The 23,158-nt window shown below is 40.8% G+C and overlaps 1 protein-coding gene across 1 annotated transcript in view; it reads left to right on the forward strand.

Moving 5' to 3' along the window:
- Positions 1 to 10,346: 10,346 nt before the first annotated feature.
- LOC126100329 (uncharacterized) overlaps positions 10,347 to 23,158 on the forward strand; it is a 40,135-nt gene continuing 27,323 nt past the window's right edge. Inside the window, exons 1-2 of the mRNA XM_049910942.1 lie at positions 10,347 to 10,457; positions 21,302 to 21,328. Of these exons, the coding sequence (XP_049766899.1) occupies positions 10,410 to 10,457; positions 21,302 to 21,328 (75 nt within the window). The 5' untranslated portion in view covers positions 10,347 to 10,409. The remainder of the gene's footprint in view (positions 10,458 to 21,301; positions 21,329 to 23,158) is intronic.

Consider the following 23,158-nt stretch of genomic DNA (forward strand, 5'->3'; position numbering starts at 1 on the left):
AACGGCCTTATGATCACTGATTCCCTGTTCTGCGCTTACAGTGTCGAAAAGTTCGGGTCTGCTTGTTATCAGTAGGTCCAAGATGTTATCTCCACGAGTCGGTTCTCTGTTTAATTGCTCGAGGTAATTTTCGCATAGTGCACTCAGTATAATGCCACTCGATGCTCTGTCCCTACCACCCGTCCTAAACATCTGAGTGTCCCAGTCTACATCTGGTAAATTGAAATCTCCACTTAAGACTATAACATGATAAGGAAATTTATGTGAAATGTATTCCAGATTTTCACTCAGTTGTTCTGCCACTAATGCTGCTGAGTCGGGATGTAGGTAAAAGGAGCCAATTATTAACCTAGCTCGGTTGTTGAGTATAACCTTCATCCATGATAATTCACAGGAACTATCCACTTCTATTTCACTGCAGGATAAACTACTACTAACAGCGACAAACACGCCACCACCGGTTGCATGCAATCTATCCTTTCTAAACACCGTCTGTGCCTTTGTAAAAATTTCGGCCGAATCTATCTCTGGCTTCAGCCAGCTTTCTGTACCTATAACGATTTCAGCTTCGGTGCTTTCTTATCAGCGCTTAAGTTCCGGTACTGTGAAACTTCCCCATAGAACAATTATACATGACTGTGCTTAAACTGACACACAATATTTTTAGCGCAACGCAATCTGACTTTCAATAATCCCTACAAAACAATGGCCCTGACTAACATTAACCTATACCTTTCACAAATCACTTACCTCACAAAAATCTTCGTTACTCTAACTACTGCAATACAGCGAGCGCCACTACTGCCAGCTAAATAAAAGATTCAAACTACAGAAGGCACTAACTACTGATTCCCCACATCCACCACTGTTGGCGGCTCACCTCCAACTGCGCAACGCTACGCGCTGTTCACATCCAGCTGCCGCTGCCCAACACTACAATGGCAGACAACAATGCAAACTAGCCACAGACTGCACATAGCACAGCCAGTGATTTTCATACAGAGCGCTACGTGGCGTTACCAATAAGAAAACCTAAACAGCCTACTTACAACTGTACCAACGCAGCTTCGACAGTTTTCAATTACAATACCGATTGCTGCTTGGTCCCCGAATGGCCTGACTTTGCCCCGCACCCTTTGAGGCTGTTGCCCTTTCTGTACTTGCCCGAGACCATCTAACCTAAAAAAAAAAAACCGCCCAGTTCACGCCACACAACCCCTGCTACCCGTGTAGCCGCCTTCTGGGTGTAGTGTTTCAGTGCTGGGCTCGAACGCATCAATTGCTTTCCATAAAGATGTCCTGTGACTGTCGTGACTGTCTTCGTCTGTTTCAGTAGCTACGAATACGTTCCGTCTTCCACCGCCAAGCCCGTTTTCAATATAAAAATCACCGTTCTTAAGGCGTTGAAAATATTCTCTGCGCGTTCTCCCACTATTAGTTCCCTCACCTTTGGTCTTACCCATCATTTTAAGAGCAACAGCCGCAGATTTCTTCATGTTAAAGCAGAAAATTAAAACTTCCTGCAAATGGCGAGAAGTGGGTACGTAAGTTGACGTACTTAATCGAGAATAACCTTTTGATGCAGTCACAAATCGACTAATATTTTTATGGCATTGTCTTTACAGATGCCTAAGCTTATTGTATTACATCTATGACCAGCCACCCGAATCCCACTTGCGCTACTGCCGTCTATTGCAAAACGGTGGAAGCAAAATTGTAGACCTAATATGTTTAACTATTTAGGAGACATCTGAGCAACTGTTTTTGGTTGTTTGCAGATGATACGGCCGTTTATCGTCTACTATAGTCATCAAAGATGAAACCAAATTGCAAAACGATTTAGAAAAGATATCTGTATGCTGCGAAAATTCTCAATTGATTCTAAATAATGAAAAGCGTGAGGTCATGCACACGAGTTCTAAAAGGAATCTGTTAAACTTCGGTTACACGAAAAATCAATCAAATCTAAAGGCCGTAGATTCAACTAAATACCTAGGAATTACTATTACAAACAACTTATGTTGGAAGGAAGAGACAGAAAATTTTGTGTGGAAGACAAACCAAAGACTGCGTTTTATTGCAGAACACTTACAAAATGTAACATATCTACTAAAGACATTGCCTATACTACGCTTGTCCGTCCTCTTTTGGAGTACTGCTGCGCGATCTGGGTTCCTTACCAGACAGGATTAGCGGAGTACATCGAGGAAGTCCAAAGTAGAGCAGCACGTTTTGTATTATTGCGAATTAGGGGAGAGAGTGTCACTCAGAAGATACAGGATTTGGGGGGGGGGGGACATAATTAAAACAAAGGCGTTTTTCGTTGAAGCAGAATCTTCTCACGAAATTTCAGTCGCTATCTTCCTCCTCCGTATGCGAAAATATTTTGTTGACGCCGCCTTACATAGGAAGTAGCAGTCATCATAATAAAATAAGGGAAATCAGAGCTCATACGGAAAGATATAGGTGTTTGTTTTCTCCGCGCACTGTTCGAGATTGGAATAATAGAGAATTATTGTGAAGGTTGTTCGATGAACCCTCCATCAGGCACTTAAGTGTGATTTGCAGAGTATAGATGTAGATGTAGATGTAGAACTGATTCAGAGAGAAAGAAGAGGTGTTGCGTCCAAGCTCTGGAATACATAAAAATTAATCAGTCTCAAAGGAGCTCTTAGTGTCCACTAAATAATTTTTTGAAGATAAGCAAATTGACACATAAAATGCATGCGTATTTTGTTAAGGTATGTAAAGTAGTTCATCGTTATATTATCACTACGATTATCGTTAATTTTTTTGAGTTGATGATTCTAAATTACATCTCTGTTTGATTAAATCCAACTTGTTCAAAGCGTGTGGAAATCAAGCCGTCAGCTCGACGCTGCAAACAAAAAATCTAAAACAGAAAAAAATCCGAACGACTGAGGTTGCATATCAACAAAAGTAACAGAAAAAATGCCATTGATCAATAATTCTAGAACTGGATGGACAGGAAAGAAACGTTGATGCCACTGTCTTCTTTCAAAACTCATCGTCTGATCAAATTAGTAAATTTATTGCCTTACTTCCATGCCTTCTAATTTTTTGTGTCAACTGGTATCATTAACGTTTATCCAAAGGTGTTCTGGAAGCTACAGTTTTCTTTTCATCAGGTTTTGTAATATAGCTGTGCTTTTCCGTCAACATCGTTGGAAGGAATTATTTTGGTAATAATAACATTTATATTAAAACCAGCGGAAAATGCTCATATTGGACCACAAAAAAGGCGAGTATGCTTCAGTTTAAAATACTGACTGAAAAGTGGGGTGGCATCTGTCTCATCCTACCTTCCTCAGCACTTAAAAAAAAAAAATTTCTAAAAAATTTTGGCATGCGAACTTAACCGCGCTTTTTTTTAACCTGCAACTCACTTCAGACTCAAACTACATTACTGTAACTCGCTCACACCCACTAGTTCATCGCTATGAAGTCGCTCATAGCCATCCACGTCACTTGCCCATTCACTGGACTCGCATTCGGGAGGACGACGGTTCAATCCCGTCTCCGGCCATCCTGATTTAGGTTTTCCGTGATTTCCCTAAATCGTTTCAGGCAAATGCCGGGATGGTTCCTTTGAAAGGGCACGGCCGATTTCCTTCCCAATCCTTCCCTAACCCGAGCTTGCGCTCCGTTTCTAATGACCTCGTTGTCGACGGGACGTTAAACACTAACCACCACCACCAACAAAAAAAAACTTGCCCATTCTCAGTCACTCATTCACCCCAACTCATCCTCATTATATCTTTGGGTCTCTCTGACTGTCACTATCTCCTGTCTCACAGCCACAGTCGCCTTTGTTCTGTTCTGTTAGTGGCTCCTATCACTGTCATTGTCTCCCTTTTGCTCTCTCTTACTGTCTCATTCATTCCTTCCCACTTGTGCTGTCTCTTCTCCCTGTCCCTATCTCTCTCTTCCTCGTTGTCATTATCATAGACTGTCTCTCATTACTATTGTCAATCACCCACTTCCACTTTCTCCGTGTATTTAGTGCTCTTCTATGGCACTTTCTCCTTCACTCTTTTCCTAGCACTGTTCTGTCACCGTAAACTATGTTCCACCGCCACTGTGTCCCCTGTCTTTCTTTCACACTGCCATTGTCTCCTGCGCCCTGTCTATACCATAATCACTGTCTACTATTTTCCAGTATTTGTGACTTTCCCGTGTTTCCCATTGCCATTATCTCCTTCAGCATAAAAAATAGCGAATATGATCGTACGCAAAAACCTTTTAAATAAATTTAAAGTTGCTGAGGCAGGTAGAATGAGGTAGCTAGTATCCCTCTCTTCAGACAGTCTTTTAAGCATGAACATATTCGCCTTTTTTGTGCTCCGATAGGAGCATTTTTTTCCCTTTCTTTTCTCCCTGCCACAGCGGGACACGTGACTCATGAAAATAACTTTATGGACTCGTAAACTTTTGATAGTTTACTTATGTGCCATTAACATAACGCGAAACTAGTTTCATAACTCAGACCGGATTTTCCGTGTATAAATTTTGCGTGTGTTTCAGTACTACAACATGGGGTGCCAGAAACAACGCTTCTGATGATAACGGAGACACATTACAGCATATTTCTCCGTGTTGCGACAGTTTCGAGGTAGTTCGAGTTGGGATCTTAGGAACATAAGATAAAAATTAAACCCATTTGCTGTGCATAGTCGTCTTGGAGTCTGTGGCTAGGTTTTGGTACACGATAACGAGTAAAGGTTTTTGTAAACGGGAAGTTGACACTTGTAGATAAATACCTCGAAAACATAGTGTTAAAATTTGAGAGATTTTGTGCAATTATTTATTATTTAGATCTCATCTCATATCGGATTTCACGTGCGTATTTACCCCATCTGAATTAAATTTTCAGAGGCGTTCGAGATCGTGATCTTACGAATGTATAGTATAATTTCAGCCGTTTGCTGTGCGTAGCCGTCTTGGAAACCGCGGTTCGGTTTTGGTGCAAATGGTCCCTAGGCCAAGGACTATCCAAAAGGCTTGACTCTACCTTTCTATCACCAATAGAAGGGCCTCGGCGAAGTGTGATAGACTCGCTATTATTTTCTATATGCATAAATTATCTGGAGGACAAGGTAAGCAGCTGTCTACCGCTGTCTGCTTATGATGCTGCGACGTACGCGAAGGTGTCGTCGTTGAGTGACTGCAGAATGATACAAGATCACTTAGACAAACGGACTGTGCGGCCCCTTCCGCCCAAGGTTCGAGTCCTCCCTCGGACATGGGAGTGTGCGTTGTTCCTAGGATAAGTTAGCTTAAGTAGTGTGTAAGTCTAGGGACCGATGACCTAAGCAGTTTGGTCCCATAGGAATTCACACACATCTGAACATTTGTGTGCTGCTTGACACAGTCATGTCGATTAAATATCAAAGCATAACGTTGCACAGCAATTTGGAATGGAATGAGCATGTAAGGACTGAAGAAGGGAAGGCGAATTGTCGACTTCAGTTTATGGCGAGAATTTTAGGAAAGTGTGATCCATCTGTAAAGGGGATCGCAAATAGGATGCTAGTGTGACCCAGTGTTGAGTACTGTTCCAGTCTTTGGGATTCGTATCGAGTCGAATTAAAGGTAGACATCGAACAATTCAGAGGTGGGTTGTTAGATATGTTACCGGTTGGTTCTAACAACACATAAGTATTATAAAGATGATTCGGTAATTCAAATGGGAATCACTAGGGGGGCGACGTTCTTTTCGAGGAGCGTTATTGAGAAAACTTAGAGAACTGGCTCTTGAGGCTGACTGCAGAACGATTCTAATGCCACCAACGTACATTTCACTTAAGATTAGAAAGATAAGCGTTCTTATGCAGGAACAAAGACAATCATTTTTTCCCCCGCTCTAATTGTGAATGGAACAGACAAGGTATTGACTAGCAGTGGTACAAGTTACCCACCGCCATGCACCATATGGTGGCTTGCGGAGTATGTATGTAAATGCTAATTTAGAATAGAAGCCAAGGCATGAGTCCCAGGAGAATATGATAATATGCTCGGCGTTTTGGAGCATACACTACGTGATCAAAAGCATGCGGACACCCGGCTGAAAATGACTTACAAGTTCGTGGCGCCCTCCATCGATAATGCTGGAATTCAATATGGTGTTGGCCCACCCTTAGCCTTGGTGACAGCACCCATTCTCGCAGGCATACATTCAATCAGGTGCTGGAAAGTTTCTTGGGGAATGGCAGCCCAATCTTCACGGAGTGCTTCACTGAGGAGAGGTATCGATGTCGGTCGGTGAGGCCTGGCACGAAGTCGGCGTTCCAAAACATCCCAAAGGCGTTTTCAGGATTCAGGTCAGGACTGTGTGCAGGTTAGTCAATTACAGGGATGATACTGTCGTGTAACCACTCCGCTGCAGGCCGTGTAGTGTGAACAGGTTCTCGATCGTGTTGAAACATTCGATCACCATCCCCGAATTGCTCTTCAACATCGGGCAGCAAGGAGGCACTTAAAACATCAATGTAGACCTGTGCTGCGATAGTTCCACGCAAAACAACAAGGGGTGCAAGCCCCCTCCACGAAAAATACGACCGCACCTAAACACCACCGCCGTTTGGCATTTACCGGCGTGACGGGTGGCTTATGAGCAGCCGCTCGACCATGAAATCCATGTTATCTCACCTCACGCCTAACTTCATAATACTTGCAGTGGATCCTGATGCAGTCTGGAGTTACTATGTAATGGTCTGGATAGATGTCTTCCTATTACACACTACTGTCCTCTTCAAGTGTCGGCGATCTCTGTCACTCAACAGACGAGGTCGGCCTGTTCGCTTTTGAGCTGTACGTGTCCCTTCACGTTTCCACATCACTATCATATCGGAAACAGTAGACCTAGGGATGTTTAGGAGTGTGAAAATGTCGCGTACAGACGAATGACACAAGTGACACCCAGTCACTTGACTACGTTCGAAGTCCGTGAGTTCCGCGAAGCGCCCCATTCTGCTCTCTCACAATATCTAATGACTACTGAGATCATTGATATGGAGTACCTGGCAATAGGTGGCAGCATAATGCACCTAATATGAAAAACGTATGTTTTTGGGGACGTCCAGATACTTTCGATCACATAGTGTATTAGATAGTGCATGCTGCCGCATGCGTACCGTTTAACATTTCCGGTCAAATATTTGACGAACCATAATGTGCGATTTAATACCTCTGGCTATATACTCCGTTCACTTTTATTCTTTGTCAAGGAGATAACGAACATGAAGTTCACTTCTTGAGCGCTATTAGCAACCATCAGGCTAAAGACCATATCACGGAGGCCACTGGAATACTGAAAGAAAGGATTCATATAATTGTTAGAGGACTTATACGGGAAATAGCTGCTACAAAGATGAGCATTCAATAAAAATCAGCCATGTAACAGTACCATTTAGTATAGCATACCATTATTTAATTTATATTTTGAAGTTTGTGGCTACAGATAATGTTATCTTGCCTCTGTTTTGTTAGTGAAATTTGATTAAAGTTTAGTCTAGGTAAGTATTAAAGTAAAATAGTGAAAGAAAGACAGGATAACATAACCAATTAAGAAAAATAACAAAGCCGCCTTATAAACAGGTGACTGTCTGAAGATGTGCAGATGTTTCACTTCTTCGAATTGTGGAGAAGAAGCATTAAACAGGCGACTGTCTGAGGATGTGCAGGTGTTTCATTTCTTCGAATTGTGGACAAGAAGCATTACAGGTTGTTTGTCTAAAGTACATTCCAGACCTAACATTCGACTAACTGAATATGGGGAAACGTCCTAAAACCACCTTCAGACTGGCTTGTGTAGTTAATTCTTAACAGCCCAGGGCTTAACCGATGCCGTCCTCGTGGGATTTAGGGTTGGATATCGCCAGTTATAACACTAAAAGCACGTTTATATACCGCTGGTGCTGGACGAGAGGCTGCTCTGGTGATTGGGGGTTGATTTCGTGTTGGATGTCCAATCGGGCTTTTGCTGCAGCTTGATGGGCGCTGTACCACCAAGCGAGAGAGAATATTTTGAGGTTTTTATTTTGGCAATGTTCTGTAAAGTTTGGAATACGCCTTGCTTGCTGGACAGTACCAAAATCGACTCCGCGCCAAGGAAAGGGCCAAAATTCCCCATGAACAGCACGATAAGCAATTGAACCCTAGTTATGTAGCTACTGTCAAAATCACAGTATTTCTCGTCGCACTATGATATGCTATATCTGCGGTTTTGAAGAGGTACTGATAAACATTTCTAAAAATGTGTCAGAATTCTGAAAGGAAGAAAATGTCTACATCCAAGTTCCGAGAAGGGAGAAGCTGCCCCGTCTTACTTCCAGTCCTCCTTCCCCTACAGATGGGAAAAACCAACTGGTTAAAACTGATACCGGTATTTTAGTTCTGAATAAGCTGTATTTTTCGGTATTTGTTTGGTCTCCTTGTAACAGATCATTTTTTGTTTTACTAATAACCTTGTAGGCAGCCGCTGTACCAGTTTTTATAGGAGTGATGCTCTTTTTACTAATAACCGTGTAGACAGCCGCTGTGTCAGTTTTTATAGGAGTGATGCTAAAACTTTCGGTTTTTCAATAAAACTTTTTTAAAAATATGTAATATTTATTCATAAAATTTCCATTGGTTTGAAATATTGCGTGATTATAGAAAATGGAAAAAGCAATCAGAGCTACGTTAATAAGAACGCCGATGGAAACGAGCACCAAATAGATAATATAAGAATCGCTAGAGCATTGCTGAGACATACTTTCCTTTACTATCCAGAAGAAGCGATCTATACTTTGGTGGTGCTGGTGCTGGTGGTGGTGGTGGGGGGGGGGGGGGGGGGAGCAGAGTAGAAGGTATATGACAGGCTTGTCATCTGTAATGCAGAAATATTTATTGTCGGTATGAAAGTCCTGACTTTTGGATGATTGGTAGCTTCTTTGAATGATATTGTTTCCGATGACAGGAATAGGCTTATAGATCAGCACATTATATAACGAGTATTTATGCACATATTGGACATTAAATATTGGATTAACTAAACTGAAATTTTAACCCTCGCCAACTGGTAAATGTTTTATTTTGATTACTATCTAAATTGCTCATTTGAATTTTTTGAAAGAGCATTTTTAGTTTTGTCATCAAAAAGTCGATTGTATTCAAATTCCTGTTAAAGTAAATAAATATATTTGGCTACAAAACAGGTTTATCATTAGAAATAATCAAAGAAAAAGAACGCTACCAATTTTACCCAAAACCTTATTTGTCTGTCATTTCTATGAAATACTAAAAGAGGAAATTAATGCAACAGTAACAAACTAAAAACTTTGATTCATTGTTTATAATACAAATAGAAAGCAACTAATCTGCTGTCTATGTTTGCACAGTATGCCTTTATCTGTTTGTAGCCCTTACGAACAGACAACACGAAAAATAGAGTTCTCCATCCCCAGTTTTTATACTTTAACACTAACTATTCGTTATATTCTCGATTGCAACATGATTTTTGAGCAGAGTTTTTCAAAAAAGTACGATCAGTGGGAGAATACTGTTGATTTTTCATAGTATTCAACCCCTCATTACTTTTCGAGGAAAGCAAAGAACAGCATATGGACAAAGTTTTTTTTATTTGCCTATTTTATTTGATATTTTGATTCTAGGTATCTTGAAACTTAAAATGCAAATGCCTAACTGAGTAACAGAATTTTTCAATCACTATTCGATGTCTACGTCTGCTACTGAAAAGAACAATAATAAAAAACCGAAAATCGATTATTTCAGAAATCGGTTATTATGAGCGGTTTCAACTGTCAGGTTAAACTAGGGATGAAAGAAACCGGTATAACCGAACCGTTTGTTTCAGCGATATCGCCATCTCTACTCTGCTCCACCCCCAACCCCTTTCCTTATGCCTATACCAGTCAATAAGATAAGATTAGTAACCGGAAAAGTAACAAATAATCCTTAGTCATTTACAAAGCGATCAAAGCTAGTTGCCTTGTTACTGCATGGTAGGTGACAAAAAATCCGTTAGGACGCGTATGTTCCATGCTCGGATAGTAGGGGTCTCCATCCAGGAACGGGAAGTACAGAGATCACTAGCTGGAACGTTTCAATATGTATCCCACTATAGTTTCAGTTACTCTGAGTCGTTGACCTGTACGCTGCCAACGCTGCAGTTTATCCCTAGGCGGATATGTAGCACACGCGAGAACCTGAAAAACAATGCATGCTATCTGCGCCACGGGGATCGGGGCCCAGGAAGTGGCGGCGTGCAGGGCGAACCATGTTCTGCACGGATTCCTCGCTCCAGGAAGACCGCATGCCAATATAAAGCGCTCTGTGCAGCAAACAAGCTGTTACTGTCCTTCACCAACAGCACGAGCGCAGAAGCCATGAGCCACCTCGGACTGTTTGCCGTAGCAGCGGTAGCTCTTCTTTCGGTGAGACTAATTCGCTAATGTTCTTGCCATTAACGCTTGCATTTTGTTCTGGAAACTTTCTAGAAACATGACCGATAATTTTGGAACGTGAATGTGAAACCATCTTTGAATGCTAACTAACTTTAAATTTTCTTTATGAGTGGCTACCGAAACCAGATTCTTTTTCTGTTATTTTCCGCTCAATGAGGACACGTTTTCATAAGCGACTGTGAAAGCTGTTAGTTTTAAACTATCAAAAATTGTAATAATTATTATTAGCCTAATGAAAGACGTACAGAAAAATTGTAAAGCTCCATCTCTGACAATATTATCGTTTACCTATACTTTTTCTCTAAAATTGCAAATGGAATCTAGAAAACTTTTATTATCGTTATCATAAAATATGATATAAAGCCGTACAACCTGTACTTTGAAAACACTTATTCCGACATGTCAGTATTCAAACATTTCCTGGAACCACCTTTTCTCGGACATGTCAGTATTCTGATAGAGAACAAAAAACTGAAATTAATCATTCTTCCTATAAATCATGAAAAAACAATTTTCTAGTATCTGACTGTGAATTTTAAAATATTGTCTAATATCTCCTAACAGTTATACACCAATGCTCCTGTACGCAACGGACAACTTGCCTTGTCTTGCAGCTGTAACTGCGTGATCAGCAACATGTTAAATAATTCAAAAGAAACGCTGCGATCCATGCAGAGTGCAATGCATGGTTACAACTACCGATGCACCTACTAGTATGTCTTTTATATAGAATTTGAACGATCAGAAGTGGTTTGGTCAACAAGCCCTAAGCGGTGTAAAAAGAAAAAAACAGGACATAAAATCCCATCTTAGGCTTGCGATCATTTTTATGTTAATAATTGGCAACCAATGCTGTACAATCGCAATAAAGTCATGAGATGTTCAGTTGACTCTTCTATTAGAACATGTTACGCGTTTCGGGATTACACCCATCTTCAGACATCTGTTACAAAAAAAGTACAAAACATAAGTGAACAGCACACTCAACACGTCTCAACGTTACAGAAAATGAGATCGGGTCATATGAGTTACATACCACAAACTTCAACTCCTTCCTAATCAACCAGGCGTACTGCCTTGATAACTCAAAGAAAGTGTCCAATAACATACGACTATAACTGCGACACAAGCAGTCTTGAAGCAGAGCGTATACTGAGGCTAAACAAGTCAACTAGCCGCGAAGCGCCCTCGGTAGGGGGCGCTGCATGGTCATATGCTCCATGCGTTACATGTAATTCAATAATAGTATACTCAGCATATAACGTCTAACAGGGTGTAATGTAAAAATTTTGGAGTTTTTAAAATTAAAAAGAAAATCCTTTAGTGTTAAGGTGTACGGAAGTACCATTCCGGTTGCTAGTCGTAATTACACATTGTCCCCTACCCTACACTCCTCGGAATATGGGACCTCATTATCTCACTGAGACAGTGTGAACGTTACGAATTTTTACGCAAATCGGAGAATACGTTCACAAGGCAAAGTTATAATTTTATATTGTTCGTCTCTCGTTATCAATCAACGATAACCTCTATAAATAGCGCCTTGCTACAACAGTATCCTTGGCTCTATTAAAATTTTATCGTGATAAACTAATTCGTTAATCTCAACCTTTCAGAATTAAATGGAATAACTTTTCATTTATAATTAATCACTTTGCAATAAAACATAAACTTGTTTTCCCTATTTAAATAATTATTAATTATCTTTCTTTCCGTTGCAAGTTATTACCTGAAAAAATACTATTCCTTCTCTTCTTTTTCTTTGAACTTTGCTTGTGCCAGTATCCCAGTCTTTTTAGTTTGTTCACCTTTGGATTTACTTTATTCAGTAAAGATATATTCAAGATATTAGTCTGCTTTCAAATAAGCCTTTGATTATTTTTTCTTGTAATAATTTATGTATAAAGGACATGTCAGGTACTGATTTTTTCAGTTTAAAATCGTTTTCTTTATTTCCTTCAATTAATTCATTTACAGGTACAAGTCAGCGTCTTATTTTATTGGTGCTGGTTCTCTATTCAAAACCCCACTAAGCGAAAACATAACTTTAAAAAAATTAAAAAAACAAAAAACGTGAGTGTCACAGACAATTTTCAGCTATATGAACTTCAAATAATCAGGCAAACCTCTATCACTTCGGGAGTTGACTTATGTGACCCACTGATATTTAAAATCCAAAACACAACACTCGATGATCTCTTTCAGAGAGAATTAGCGTGTTCTCTAATAAATGGTTCTTGATATGTCGCTTAGGGACAAGGGGAAAAGCCATAAAATTCTCAATAAACTTCCGACTGTTTCTCCGTAAATAACTATTACGTACGACGACCGTTCTCTTTAATGTAGACTACACATTCAGCGCATCCAACGAGATTTCCGGAATTTAATATGTTACGACGCTCACACAATAAATCCAACCAAATACTGCTAGGTCACTATTCCTCAGTACTTGCGTACACCTATACTAGCACAATAACAAAATGCAAGGCTACTACCCCTTAGTGCGTGCTTCAATCCTCAACCACAAAATAACTAAACGAATTCGCGTGAACACGTCTCTTCAGGTACACCATCCAACAGAAAATCTCACAAAAATATTGAAACCCGGTTCTCCTACCATTGTGTAGCTATTAAGCAGCACAAGGCACTATTAATCACATCTACGTGAAATTAATCTCACACTTCAATAAATCAGAGCTTTTCCCTATACCTGGCGTGACTACCAAAATCGGCGAAATAATCATTGTATACACAAGCCGAAAGTCTTCCCAAAATACCTTTCTTAACGACTTAGAACTGCTTTGAAGACATTTGAGTTCTATCTCTATTATATACCAGTTAACGTATCGTGCGTGTGAGCTGATCTCATCACACTCTTGAGATAATCTCTCTTGAGGCTCACTACTTCAGCAATCTACTGGAATTCTAGAAGGACAAACCAAGAACTATTCTCTGTGAACAAAAGAATCACACTAATTCTCTTATTAACAATAAGCGTTTCTTCTCAGCAGTCGCCGGCAAACGTTCTTACAAGGGAACATCCCCATCGCACCCCCCCCCCCCCCCCTCAGATTTAGTTATAAGTTGGCACAGTAGATAGGCCTTGAAAAACTGAACACAGATCAATCGAGAAAACAGGAAGAAGTTGTGTGGAACTATGAAAAAATAAACAAAATTTACAAACTGAGTAGTCAATGCGCAAGACAGGAAATATTAAGGCCAATCTGAGCTCAGCAGCGCCGTGGTCCCGTGGTTAGCGTGAGCAGGTGCGGAACGAGGGGTTTTTAGTTCAAATATTCCCTCGACTGAATATTTTACTTTCTTTATTTTCGCAAAGTTATGATCTGTCCGTTCGTTCATTGACGTCTCTGTTCACTGTAATAAGTTTAGTGTCTGTGTTTTGCGACCGCACCGCAAAACCGTGCGATTAGTTGACGAAAGGACGTGCCTCTCCAATGGGAACCGAAAACATTTGATCGCAAGGTCATAGGTCAACCGATTCCTCCCCAGGAAAACACGTCTGATATATTCTATACGACACTGGTGACAGCATGTGCGTCACATGACAGGAATATGTTGTCGACCCACCTAACTAGTACACTTGGCGAATGGGTAAAAAGATTCTTCTACCTTGCCCGATTTAGGTTTTCTTGTGGATGTGATAATCACTCACAAAAAAGTGGTGAAAACATAAGAGTTTGTCACATAAACTGAAAATAAAAAGTTAAGTTTTTCACTCGAGGGAAGACTTGAACCAAGGACCTCTCGTCCCTCAACTGGTCACGTTAACCGCGGGACCACGGGACCACGGCGCTGCTGAGCTCATACTGCCCTTAATATTGCATATCTTGCGCATGGACTACTCAGTTTGTATATTTTGCTTATTTTTTCATAGTTCCACACAACTTCTTCCTGTTTTCTCGATCGATCTGTGTTCAATTTTTCAAGGCCTATCCACTGTGCCAACTTATAACTAAATCTGAGGGAGGTGCGATGGGAAGGTTCCCTTGTTAGTGGCCAGCTGCCCCGTAGTTGTTATTTTTGCCGCACGCCGCGATTCAACAGTTGGCTGAGCATTGCAAACCCGCTGACTTGACAGGACACAGCTTTTCTCGACCGTCAGGAGTTACATATCTGCAATATTTTAACACAAAAATATAACAAAACTATATAAACAACTTGACAAACTCTTTATTCTTGTAGCACATAAAAATCGATAGTATTGTGTATTTAAACCAGAGACCTAGAAACGACGGAGAGGCTTTGTCCCGCCGTAACCCCCAGTAGTTCACAACTCCACAACAGGCCACAGCAGTCCACCCACCCCACCGCCGCTCCACACCGAACGCAGGGTTATTGTGCGTTTCGGCCCCCAGTCGACCCCACACCCATCCCGGGAGCATCTCATACCAGACGAGTGTAACCCTAAATGTTTGCGTGGTAGAGTCAATATGGTGTACGCTTACGTGAATCATAATGTTTGGTTTGTGGGGTACTCAACTGCGCGGTTATCAGCGCCGTTACAGATTCCCAACTTTGCTCAGTCCAATCTCTCCACTTTCATGAATGATGGTGAAATGATGAGGACAACACAAACACCCAGTCATCTGGAGGCAGATGAAAATCTCTGACCACACTGGGAATCGAACCCGGTACCCTGTGCTCGGGAAGCAAGAACGCGACCGCGAGACCACAAGCTTAAGATGAGCATATGTGCAGACAGTGTCTGCGCAGCAATCGCTGACATAGCGTACCTGAGGTGGAATAAGGGGAACCAGCCCGCATTCGCCGAGGCAGATGGAAAACTGCCTTAAAAACCATCTACAGGCTGGCCGGCACACTAGACCTTGACACTAATCCACCAGGCGGATTCGTGCCAGGGACCGGCATGCCTTCCCATTCGGGAAGCAGCGGGCTAGACCGCGTGGCAAAATCGATAGTAAGTTGAGGTGATACAAACAAGTCATGCACATTTTTTTGTGCTGAAGACGGTTTGACGGACTTCTGACGTCTGGGGATGTCTTACAAACAGGCAGTAGGTAGTCTTAAAACTGTTACCTGAAATTCCGGTTAACTTCATGTCGTAGAGTTTTGGGGATGTGGATGTTCGGGGGTACAGCTCCTATAGCCTACTAGAAGGCTCTGGTTGTGGAACCTAGGAGTGTCCTACCAATCTTCACATCATTTTCACGTTCTGATGCTAACAACGGTGGGGAATCAAGTGAGCAGCTGAATCATCAGTCCCTGTATATCTCCATTACGTATCTTTAATTGACGTTTAATATTAATGTTTTGATAGCAGGAGAGATACTTTCTTGTTTCTGGATTTGACAATTCAGTACACTGTAGGAAAGATATGTTATTTTTTTAAATTTATCTCTATAGTGCACCAAAATACAGTAACATATGCATCACCATCTAGCTCGAGTTTCGCGAATGATAGAGGAAATAAAGGCATGAAATATGTGCTACTACCTTCAATTGTTAATCATTTCTTTGTTTTCTGGCGGTGTTTCCGGTATAAAGTGCATTATCGGCAAATTTCTTTTCGTGACTGTATTGTGCATACTTCTTGCGAGTTTTATTTTCTTGTGGATAACTGCCGCAGACGGTGAGTCAGTAAAAAGCATAATGTGAAGTAACATGTTTAAGCGACGACATCACAGTTTCCAACACATTATCACAACAAACTACACTAAAACAGAATTGTGTCGGAGAGATTTTGAATGTATGTGTATCGCTTAAACAGCATATTGTCGTAATACTAAAGTATGAGTATAAATACAAGAAGTGCCTATTACATCATGTTAGCTTAGCAACTTAAATCTATATCTACATCTACATTTATACTCCGCAACCCACCCAACGGTGAGTGGTGGAGGGCACTTTACGTGCCACTGTCATTACCTCCCTTTCCTGTTCCAGTCGCGTATGGTTCGCGGGAAGAACGACTGCCGGAAAGCCTCCGTGCGCGCTCGAATCTCTCTAATTTTACATTCGTGATCTCCTCGGGAGTTATAAGTAGGGGGAAGCAATATACTCGATACCTCATCCAGAAACGCACCCTCTCGAAACCTGGGGAGCAAGCTACACCGTGATGCAGAGCGCCTCTCTTGCAGAGTCTGCCACTTGAGTTTGCTAAACATCTCCGTAACGCTATCACGGTTACCAAATAACCCTGTGATGAAACGGATCTTCTCTAACTCCTCCGTCAACCCGATCTGGTACGGATCCCACACTGATGAGCAATACTCAAGTATAGGTCGAACGAGTGTTTTGGCAGCCACCTCCTTTGTTGATGGACTACATTTTCTAAGGACTCTCCCAATGAATCTCAACCTGGTACCCGCCTTACCAACAATTAATTTTATATGATCATTTCACTTCAAATCGTTCCGCACGCATACTCCCAGATATTTTACAGAATTAACTGCTACCAGTGTTTGTTCCGCTATCATATAATCATACAATAAAGGATCCTTCTTTCTATGTATTCGCAATACATTACATTTGTCTATGTTAAGGGTTGAGTTGCCACTCCCTGCACCAAGTGCACACCCCCCTGTGGCACGCCAGAGGTTACTTTAACGTCTGTAGATGTCTCTCCGTTGATAACAACATGCTGTGTTCCGTTTGCTAAAAACTCTTCAATCCAGCCACACAGCTGGTCTAATATTCCTCAGGTTCTTACTTTGTTTATCAGGCGACAGTGAGGAACTGTATCGAACGCCTTCCGGAAGTCAAGGAAAATAGCATCTACCTGGGAGCCTGTATGTAATATTTTCTGGGTCTCATGAACAAATAAAGCGAGTTGGGTCTCACACGATCGCTGTTTCCGGAATCCATGTTGATTCCTACAGAGTAGATTCTGGATTTCCAAAAACGACATGTTACTCGAGCAAAAAACATGTTGTAAAATTCTACAACAAATCGACGTCAGAGATATAGGTCTATAGTTTTGCGCACCTGATCGACGACCCCTCTTGAAGACTGGGACTACCTGTGCTCTTTTCCAATCATTTGAAACCTTCCGTTCCTCTAGAGCCTTGCGGTACACGGCTGTTAGAAGGGGGGCAAGTTCTTTCGTGTACTCTGTGTAGAATCGAATTGGTATCCCGTCAGGTCCAGTGGACTTTCCTCTGTTGAGTGATTTCAGTTGCTTTTCTATTCCTTGGACACTTATTTCAATGTCAGCCATTTTTTCGTTTGTGCGAGGATTTAGAGAAGGAACTGCAGTGCGATCTTCCTCTGTGAAACAGCTTTGGAAAAAGGTGTTTAGTATTTCAGCTTTACGCGTGTCATCCTCTGTTTCAATGCCATCATCATCTCGGAGTGTCTGGATATGCTGTTTCGAGCCACTTACTGATTTAACGTAAGGCCAGAACTTCCTAGGATTTTCTGTCAAGTCGGTACATAGAATTTTACTTTCGAATTCACTGAACGCTTCACGCATAGCCCTCCTTACGCTAACTTTGACATCGTTTAGCTTCTGTTTGTCTGAGAGGTTTTGGCTGCGTTTACACTTGGAGTGGAGCTCTCTTTGCTTTCGCAGTAGTTTCCTAACTTTGTTGTTGAACCACGGTGGGTTTTTCCCGTCCCTCACAGTTTAACTCGGCACGTACCTGTCTAAAACGCATTTTACGATTGCTTTGAACTTTTTCCATAAACACTCAACATTGTCAGTGTCGGAACAGAAATTTTCGTTTTGATCTGTTAGGTAGTCTGAAATCTGCCTTCTATTACTCTTGCTAAACATATAAACCTTCCTCCCTTTTTTTTATATTCCTATTAACTTCCATATTCAGGGATGCTGCAACGGCCTTATGATCACTGATTCCCTGTTCTGCACTTACAGAGTCGAAAAGTTCGGGTCTGTTTGTTATCAGTAGGTCCAAGATGTTATCTCCACGAGTCGGTTCTCTGTTTAATTTTCGGATAATATGGCGACTCCTTGGGTTGCTTCTGTTAGCCAACCATAGCATAGAAACCGTTACTGGAACATCATGCTTCATTGCAGACTGAATATACATGAGAAATGATGAATGTCTCTATTTCAATATTTGGTTATTCGTATTAATACTTTCATATTACGAAAACAGGCGTCCTCAGTGATCCACCAGACAAAACATGCTATGCCGATTCTGGGTCGTCTAGTCAAAAGGATTTAATTTGTTTACACTTGTGATATAAGTCAAGCACACTTCTCTGTGATGTCATCATTATGAAGTCACAATCCACACCTGTTTTTCAGTGATATCATCAGATGTCAGATGATGGGAAATTTAAAAATTAATGATGGAGGATAATAGTGAATTTAAAACTTATACATGGCGGATGGAAGTAAATTTAAAAAATACAATAGGACGCTACCAGAAATTTTTTTACAATCAGTTACAGTGTAGTGAGGCTGTCAATTTAGACATGTTGACATTTTTTTCCAAAAAAGTTCAGATATACATCGGCGATATTTTTTCCCCTGTTGTATCGATATCAAAAAGGCAATATCGAGCGCCAATATTTTTGTTTTATATTTTTTCACAATATTTGGTAAATATTTGAAGATGTTCTTTCGAAGTTGTAGTAGAACACAATTTTACTTTCACTGCTTGAAGAAGTTTTACTACTCTTTGAGCTTCCATCATGTCCAATCTTTTCTTCTGACTGTATGAAGCAAGTAGACGTGGCACAAAAGAAGAAGTCAGATTGCACTGAGGCTTGGCGGCATGAATGTAATAACAAGATTTCCGATGTGAAGAAATACCACACCAGCTGTCTAAAAAAATAATTTTTAAGTGTGCTATTTCTTCACATCGACATTCTTCAAAAACATTTGCTGAAAATGGTGAAGAAATACAAAACTGGTGTTTGTGGCGGGCAAAGATATGTGAGTGGAAATGCTGGTGTAATCGATGCTCGTTGGTACCAACAGAAACTGTAGCGTTAACTACCTCATGCAGTGATGCTATAACTGCGAGGTCATTGCGTTTGCAGAACTGCAAAAACAGGGAAGTCGACATGAAGTGTTTTGGACAAATCGATAGGTGACAAAACTTAACGAAGGACCCATCAGACTACTTTTATTGAACCACTTACATGTAGTTACCATTCTTAGCAAGGTGGTTATTACCAAGCATGAACATGCATAATTTTCTTTTCAATTCTTGCTGTAACGCGGATAGGCAGGCTGCTAGCTTGTTAATGTACAGAATATCTAATAAAAAAATCAGTACTTAAAAATACAGCTCTACAGCCAGCAGTGCATTTACAATGGGCAGCCGAAATTTTATAGGCAAGTATGTTGATAGTTTCTCGATACTTTTTCGATATATCAAGAGCAAATAATGATATTTTTTTAAATATCGAGATGGATTCCCGATATTCACTATACATTTTTTGCCAAACTCTCCATTTCAGAACTATACACAGTAATTTCCCACAGAATCATTTATCGAAAAAAATTCTAAAGCACACACACACACACACACACACACACACACACACACACACACACAAAAGACATCCAACCTTCTTCATCTGAATTAGCAGCGTTTACAAAAGTATTCGTTTATACATTAAGAAATTACATGGGTCTCTCTCTCTCTCTCTCTCTCTCTCTCTCTCTCACACACACACACACACACACACACATACAAGCATCAGAATTCTGTGCTATGTTCAGAAGTATTGTCTCTAACAGTATTTCCAATGTCAAAAAATAAATAGGTAAGCACTTAATATTCTCTCTCATCAGAAAATTTCATCTCTTTGCATAGTATATTAGGGATGGAGGAGTTTGTGGAGAAAAATTAGACAAAAGTGTTCTATACATAAATTTCCTTATAAAAAGATTGCATTCCGAAGAAAAAGTAATGTCTGTTCCTGCACTTTCAGCTGCCCACTTTCAATGTCAGTCAAACATTACAGTAATTCCATGCTAGGGTATTAACTTTATCTTGCAGTACAAAACATTTGTCATGTTCTGCTGATAATGCTAAATCGTCAACCAGAGGAAACTACATGACATTTGGGTGAAATAGCATATTGCCCAGTAGCTGCTGACTGGTATTACGCAAATTGTAGGGACTACCATTACTGTGAATGGTGACCTTCGTTGCCCCAATAGTATTCATCATGCATTTGGGGTAATGTTAGCCACCATGATTGGGACAATGGTAGTTCCTGCCATGGCCACCTTGCATTTTTTTTTCAATGTTTACCACCATTTGCCATCTTTATTTTTGTAATTTCCTTGCAACTACCATTTTTTAATTTTTAATATTACCACTATTTTTAAATTTCCTGCCGTCTTGGAGATGTCATACGCTCAAGATCATTGAAGACATCAGTGTTCTTGTGATGGGCATGTTACTACCTTCATGATCATGTGATGTCCATGAAGGTAAAATCAGATCAGAATTCTCATAGCATTCCTACTACAACATCTCGAAAACTTATGATTTCTAGTAAATTTGTTACACTAAAGTATCCAAGAGAGCCCTAGAACAACCATTTTGTCTAATGAAATGTTGCAACCCTCCCTGATATAGAAACTAAGAGCCGTGTTTGCCTTAAAGTATTAACAGCTGTAGTAGCATGTATAAAATTATTTCAGTGAATGGAAGCCCCCCCCCCCCCCCCCCCCCCCCCCCCCCCCCAAGCACCAAAAAAGGCAAAGTCGATTTCATTTGCCGCAAAAGTTTTGAACAGATGTACTAGTATGTATGTTTTGACACTTTGTTGCTGAAATCTGCCTTTGTTTACTGCCGACAAGTATAAAAGTTTACTGACATTTCGTCTTCTTTTTTTCATTTCAGGTAGCCGTTCACAGTGATGCAGCAAGTGTAAGTAACAATAGCTTGACAGTCGCAAAGCAAATCACCCAGTGATATAAACAAAATAGAAACAGAATCCTCAATAAATTAACTTAAAATCTATGACTTAAACAAAATCTGTGTTATACACAGAGAGACGTTCCGACTACTGTACCAATTTTATGCAAGAATTAGAACATGATTTTGTCTAATCTAAATTAATAATAAAACTGTAAAACTGACGTGCTTGTCTGTTTGAACACGCTTCTCCTAAGCTACCGGATGAATTTTCACAGGGCTTCACAGATAACTTCAGCATACCTTGGGGCACTGTACAGACTTTAGCTTACAAAAATCGGATCACAGAAAAATATCGTGATTTAAAGTTTTACCAAAAGTTTCTTGTCTGCCCGTTTGAACGTGTTAGCCTTCAAAATTACTAGGCGAATTTTCATGGGATTTTCGAATGTAACTTGAGGACAGCCTGGGACACCATATAGGCTTTATTTCATCACAACCGCATAATGGAAAAAAATATCCATACACATAAAAATGTATGTATGTACATATGTTACACATCATCCAAAACCCAGAACCAATTTCAACCAATCTTGGTAACATATACTTACAGTCTGAATAGAACTGCTATGGAGGTAATAACCACCTACCTATCCAAGGGATGGGCGTGAAAATGAAGTGTAGGCCATAACACGTGAATACTCAGTTTTTATTCATCCAGTATTTGACTTGCATCACATTCTATACATAAACACACTACAAGCTTTATGAAATTTTTTCTCGCTGACAACCCCTACAAAATGATGAAAGGAAAACAGTGTATCACTTAATACAGATTCACTGCTCATTTTCGCATCAGGCATGGCATTTCAATTTATTGTTTCTTTACTACAACTGTAGGCCTATTCGTAACACATCTTGCAGACAGTGTTCACATATACCACTGAAAGTACCTCCAAAATCATATCATTGTGCAACTCATAGTTCAAGATATATAATGTCATATTACTAAACCAATTAACCAATTTCGATGAAATTTGGTAAGGATACAGTTTGAACCCTGAGTAGGCTGCTTTAGACAGTGTGTAATACAAGTTACTTATTGATTTAGAAAATACACTCCTGGAAATTGAAATAAGAACACCGTGAATTCATTGTCCCAGGAAGGGGAAACTTTATTGACACATTCCTGGGGTCAGATACATCACATGATCACACTGACAGAACCACAGGCACATAGACACAGGCAACAGAGCATGCACAATGTCGGCACTAGTACAGTGTATATCCACCTTTCGCAGCAATGCAGGCTGCTATTCTCCCATGGAGACGATCGTAGAGATGCTGGATGTAGTCCTGTGGAACGGCTTGCCATGCCATTTCCACCTGGCGCCTCAGTTGGACCAGCGTTCGTGCTGGACGTGCAGACCGCGTGAGACGACGCTTCATCCAGTCCCAAACATGCTCAATGGGGGACAGATCCGGAGATCTTGCTGGCCAGGGTAGTTGACTTACACCTTCTAGAGCACGTTGGGTGGCACGGGATACATGCGGACGTGCATTGTCCTGTTGGAACAGCAAGTTCCCTTGCCGGTCTAGGAATGGTAGAACGATGGGTTTGATGACGGTTTGGATGTACCGTGCACTATTCAGTGTCCCCTCGACGACCACCAGTGGTGTACGGCCAGTGTAGGAGATCGCTCCCCACACCATGATGCCGGGTGTTGGCCCTGTGTGCCTCGGTCGTATGCAGTCCTGATTGTGGCGCTCACCTGCATGGCGCCAAACACGCATACGACCATCATTGGCACCAAGGCAGAAGCGACTCTCATCGCTGAAGAC

The sequence above is a fragment of the Schistocerca cancellata genome, chromosome 9 (genome assembly GCF_023864275.1).
Source record: "Schistocerca cancellata isolate TAMUIC-IGC-003103 chromosome 9, iqSchCanc2.1, whole genome shotgun sequence".
Lineage (NCBI taxonomy): Eukaryota > Metazoa > Arthropoda > Insecta > Orthoptera > Acrididae > Schistocerca > Schistocerca cancellata.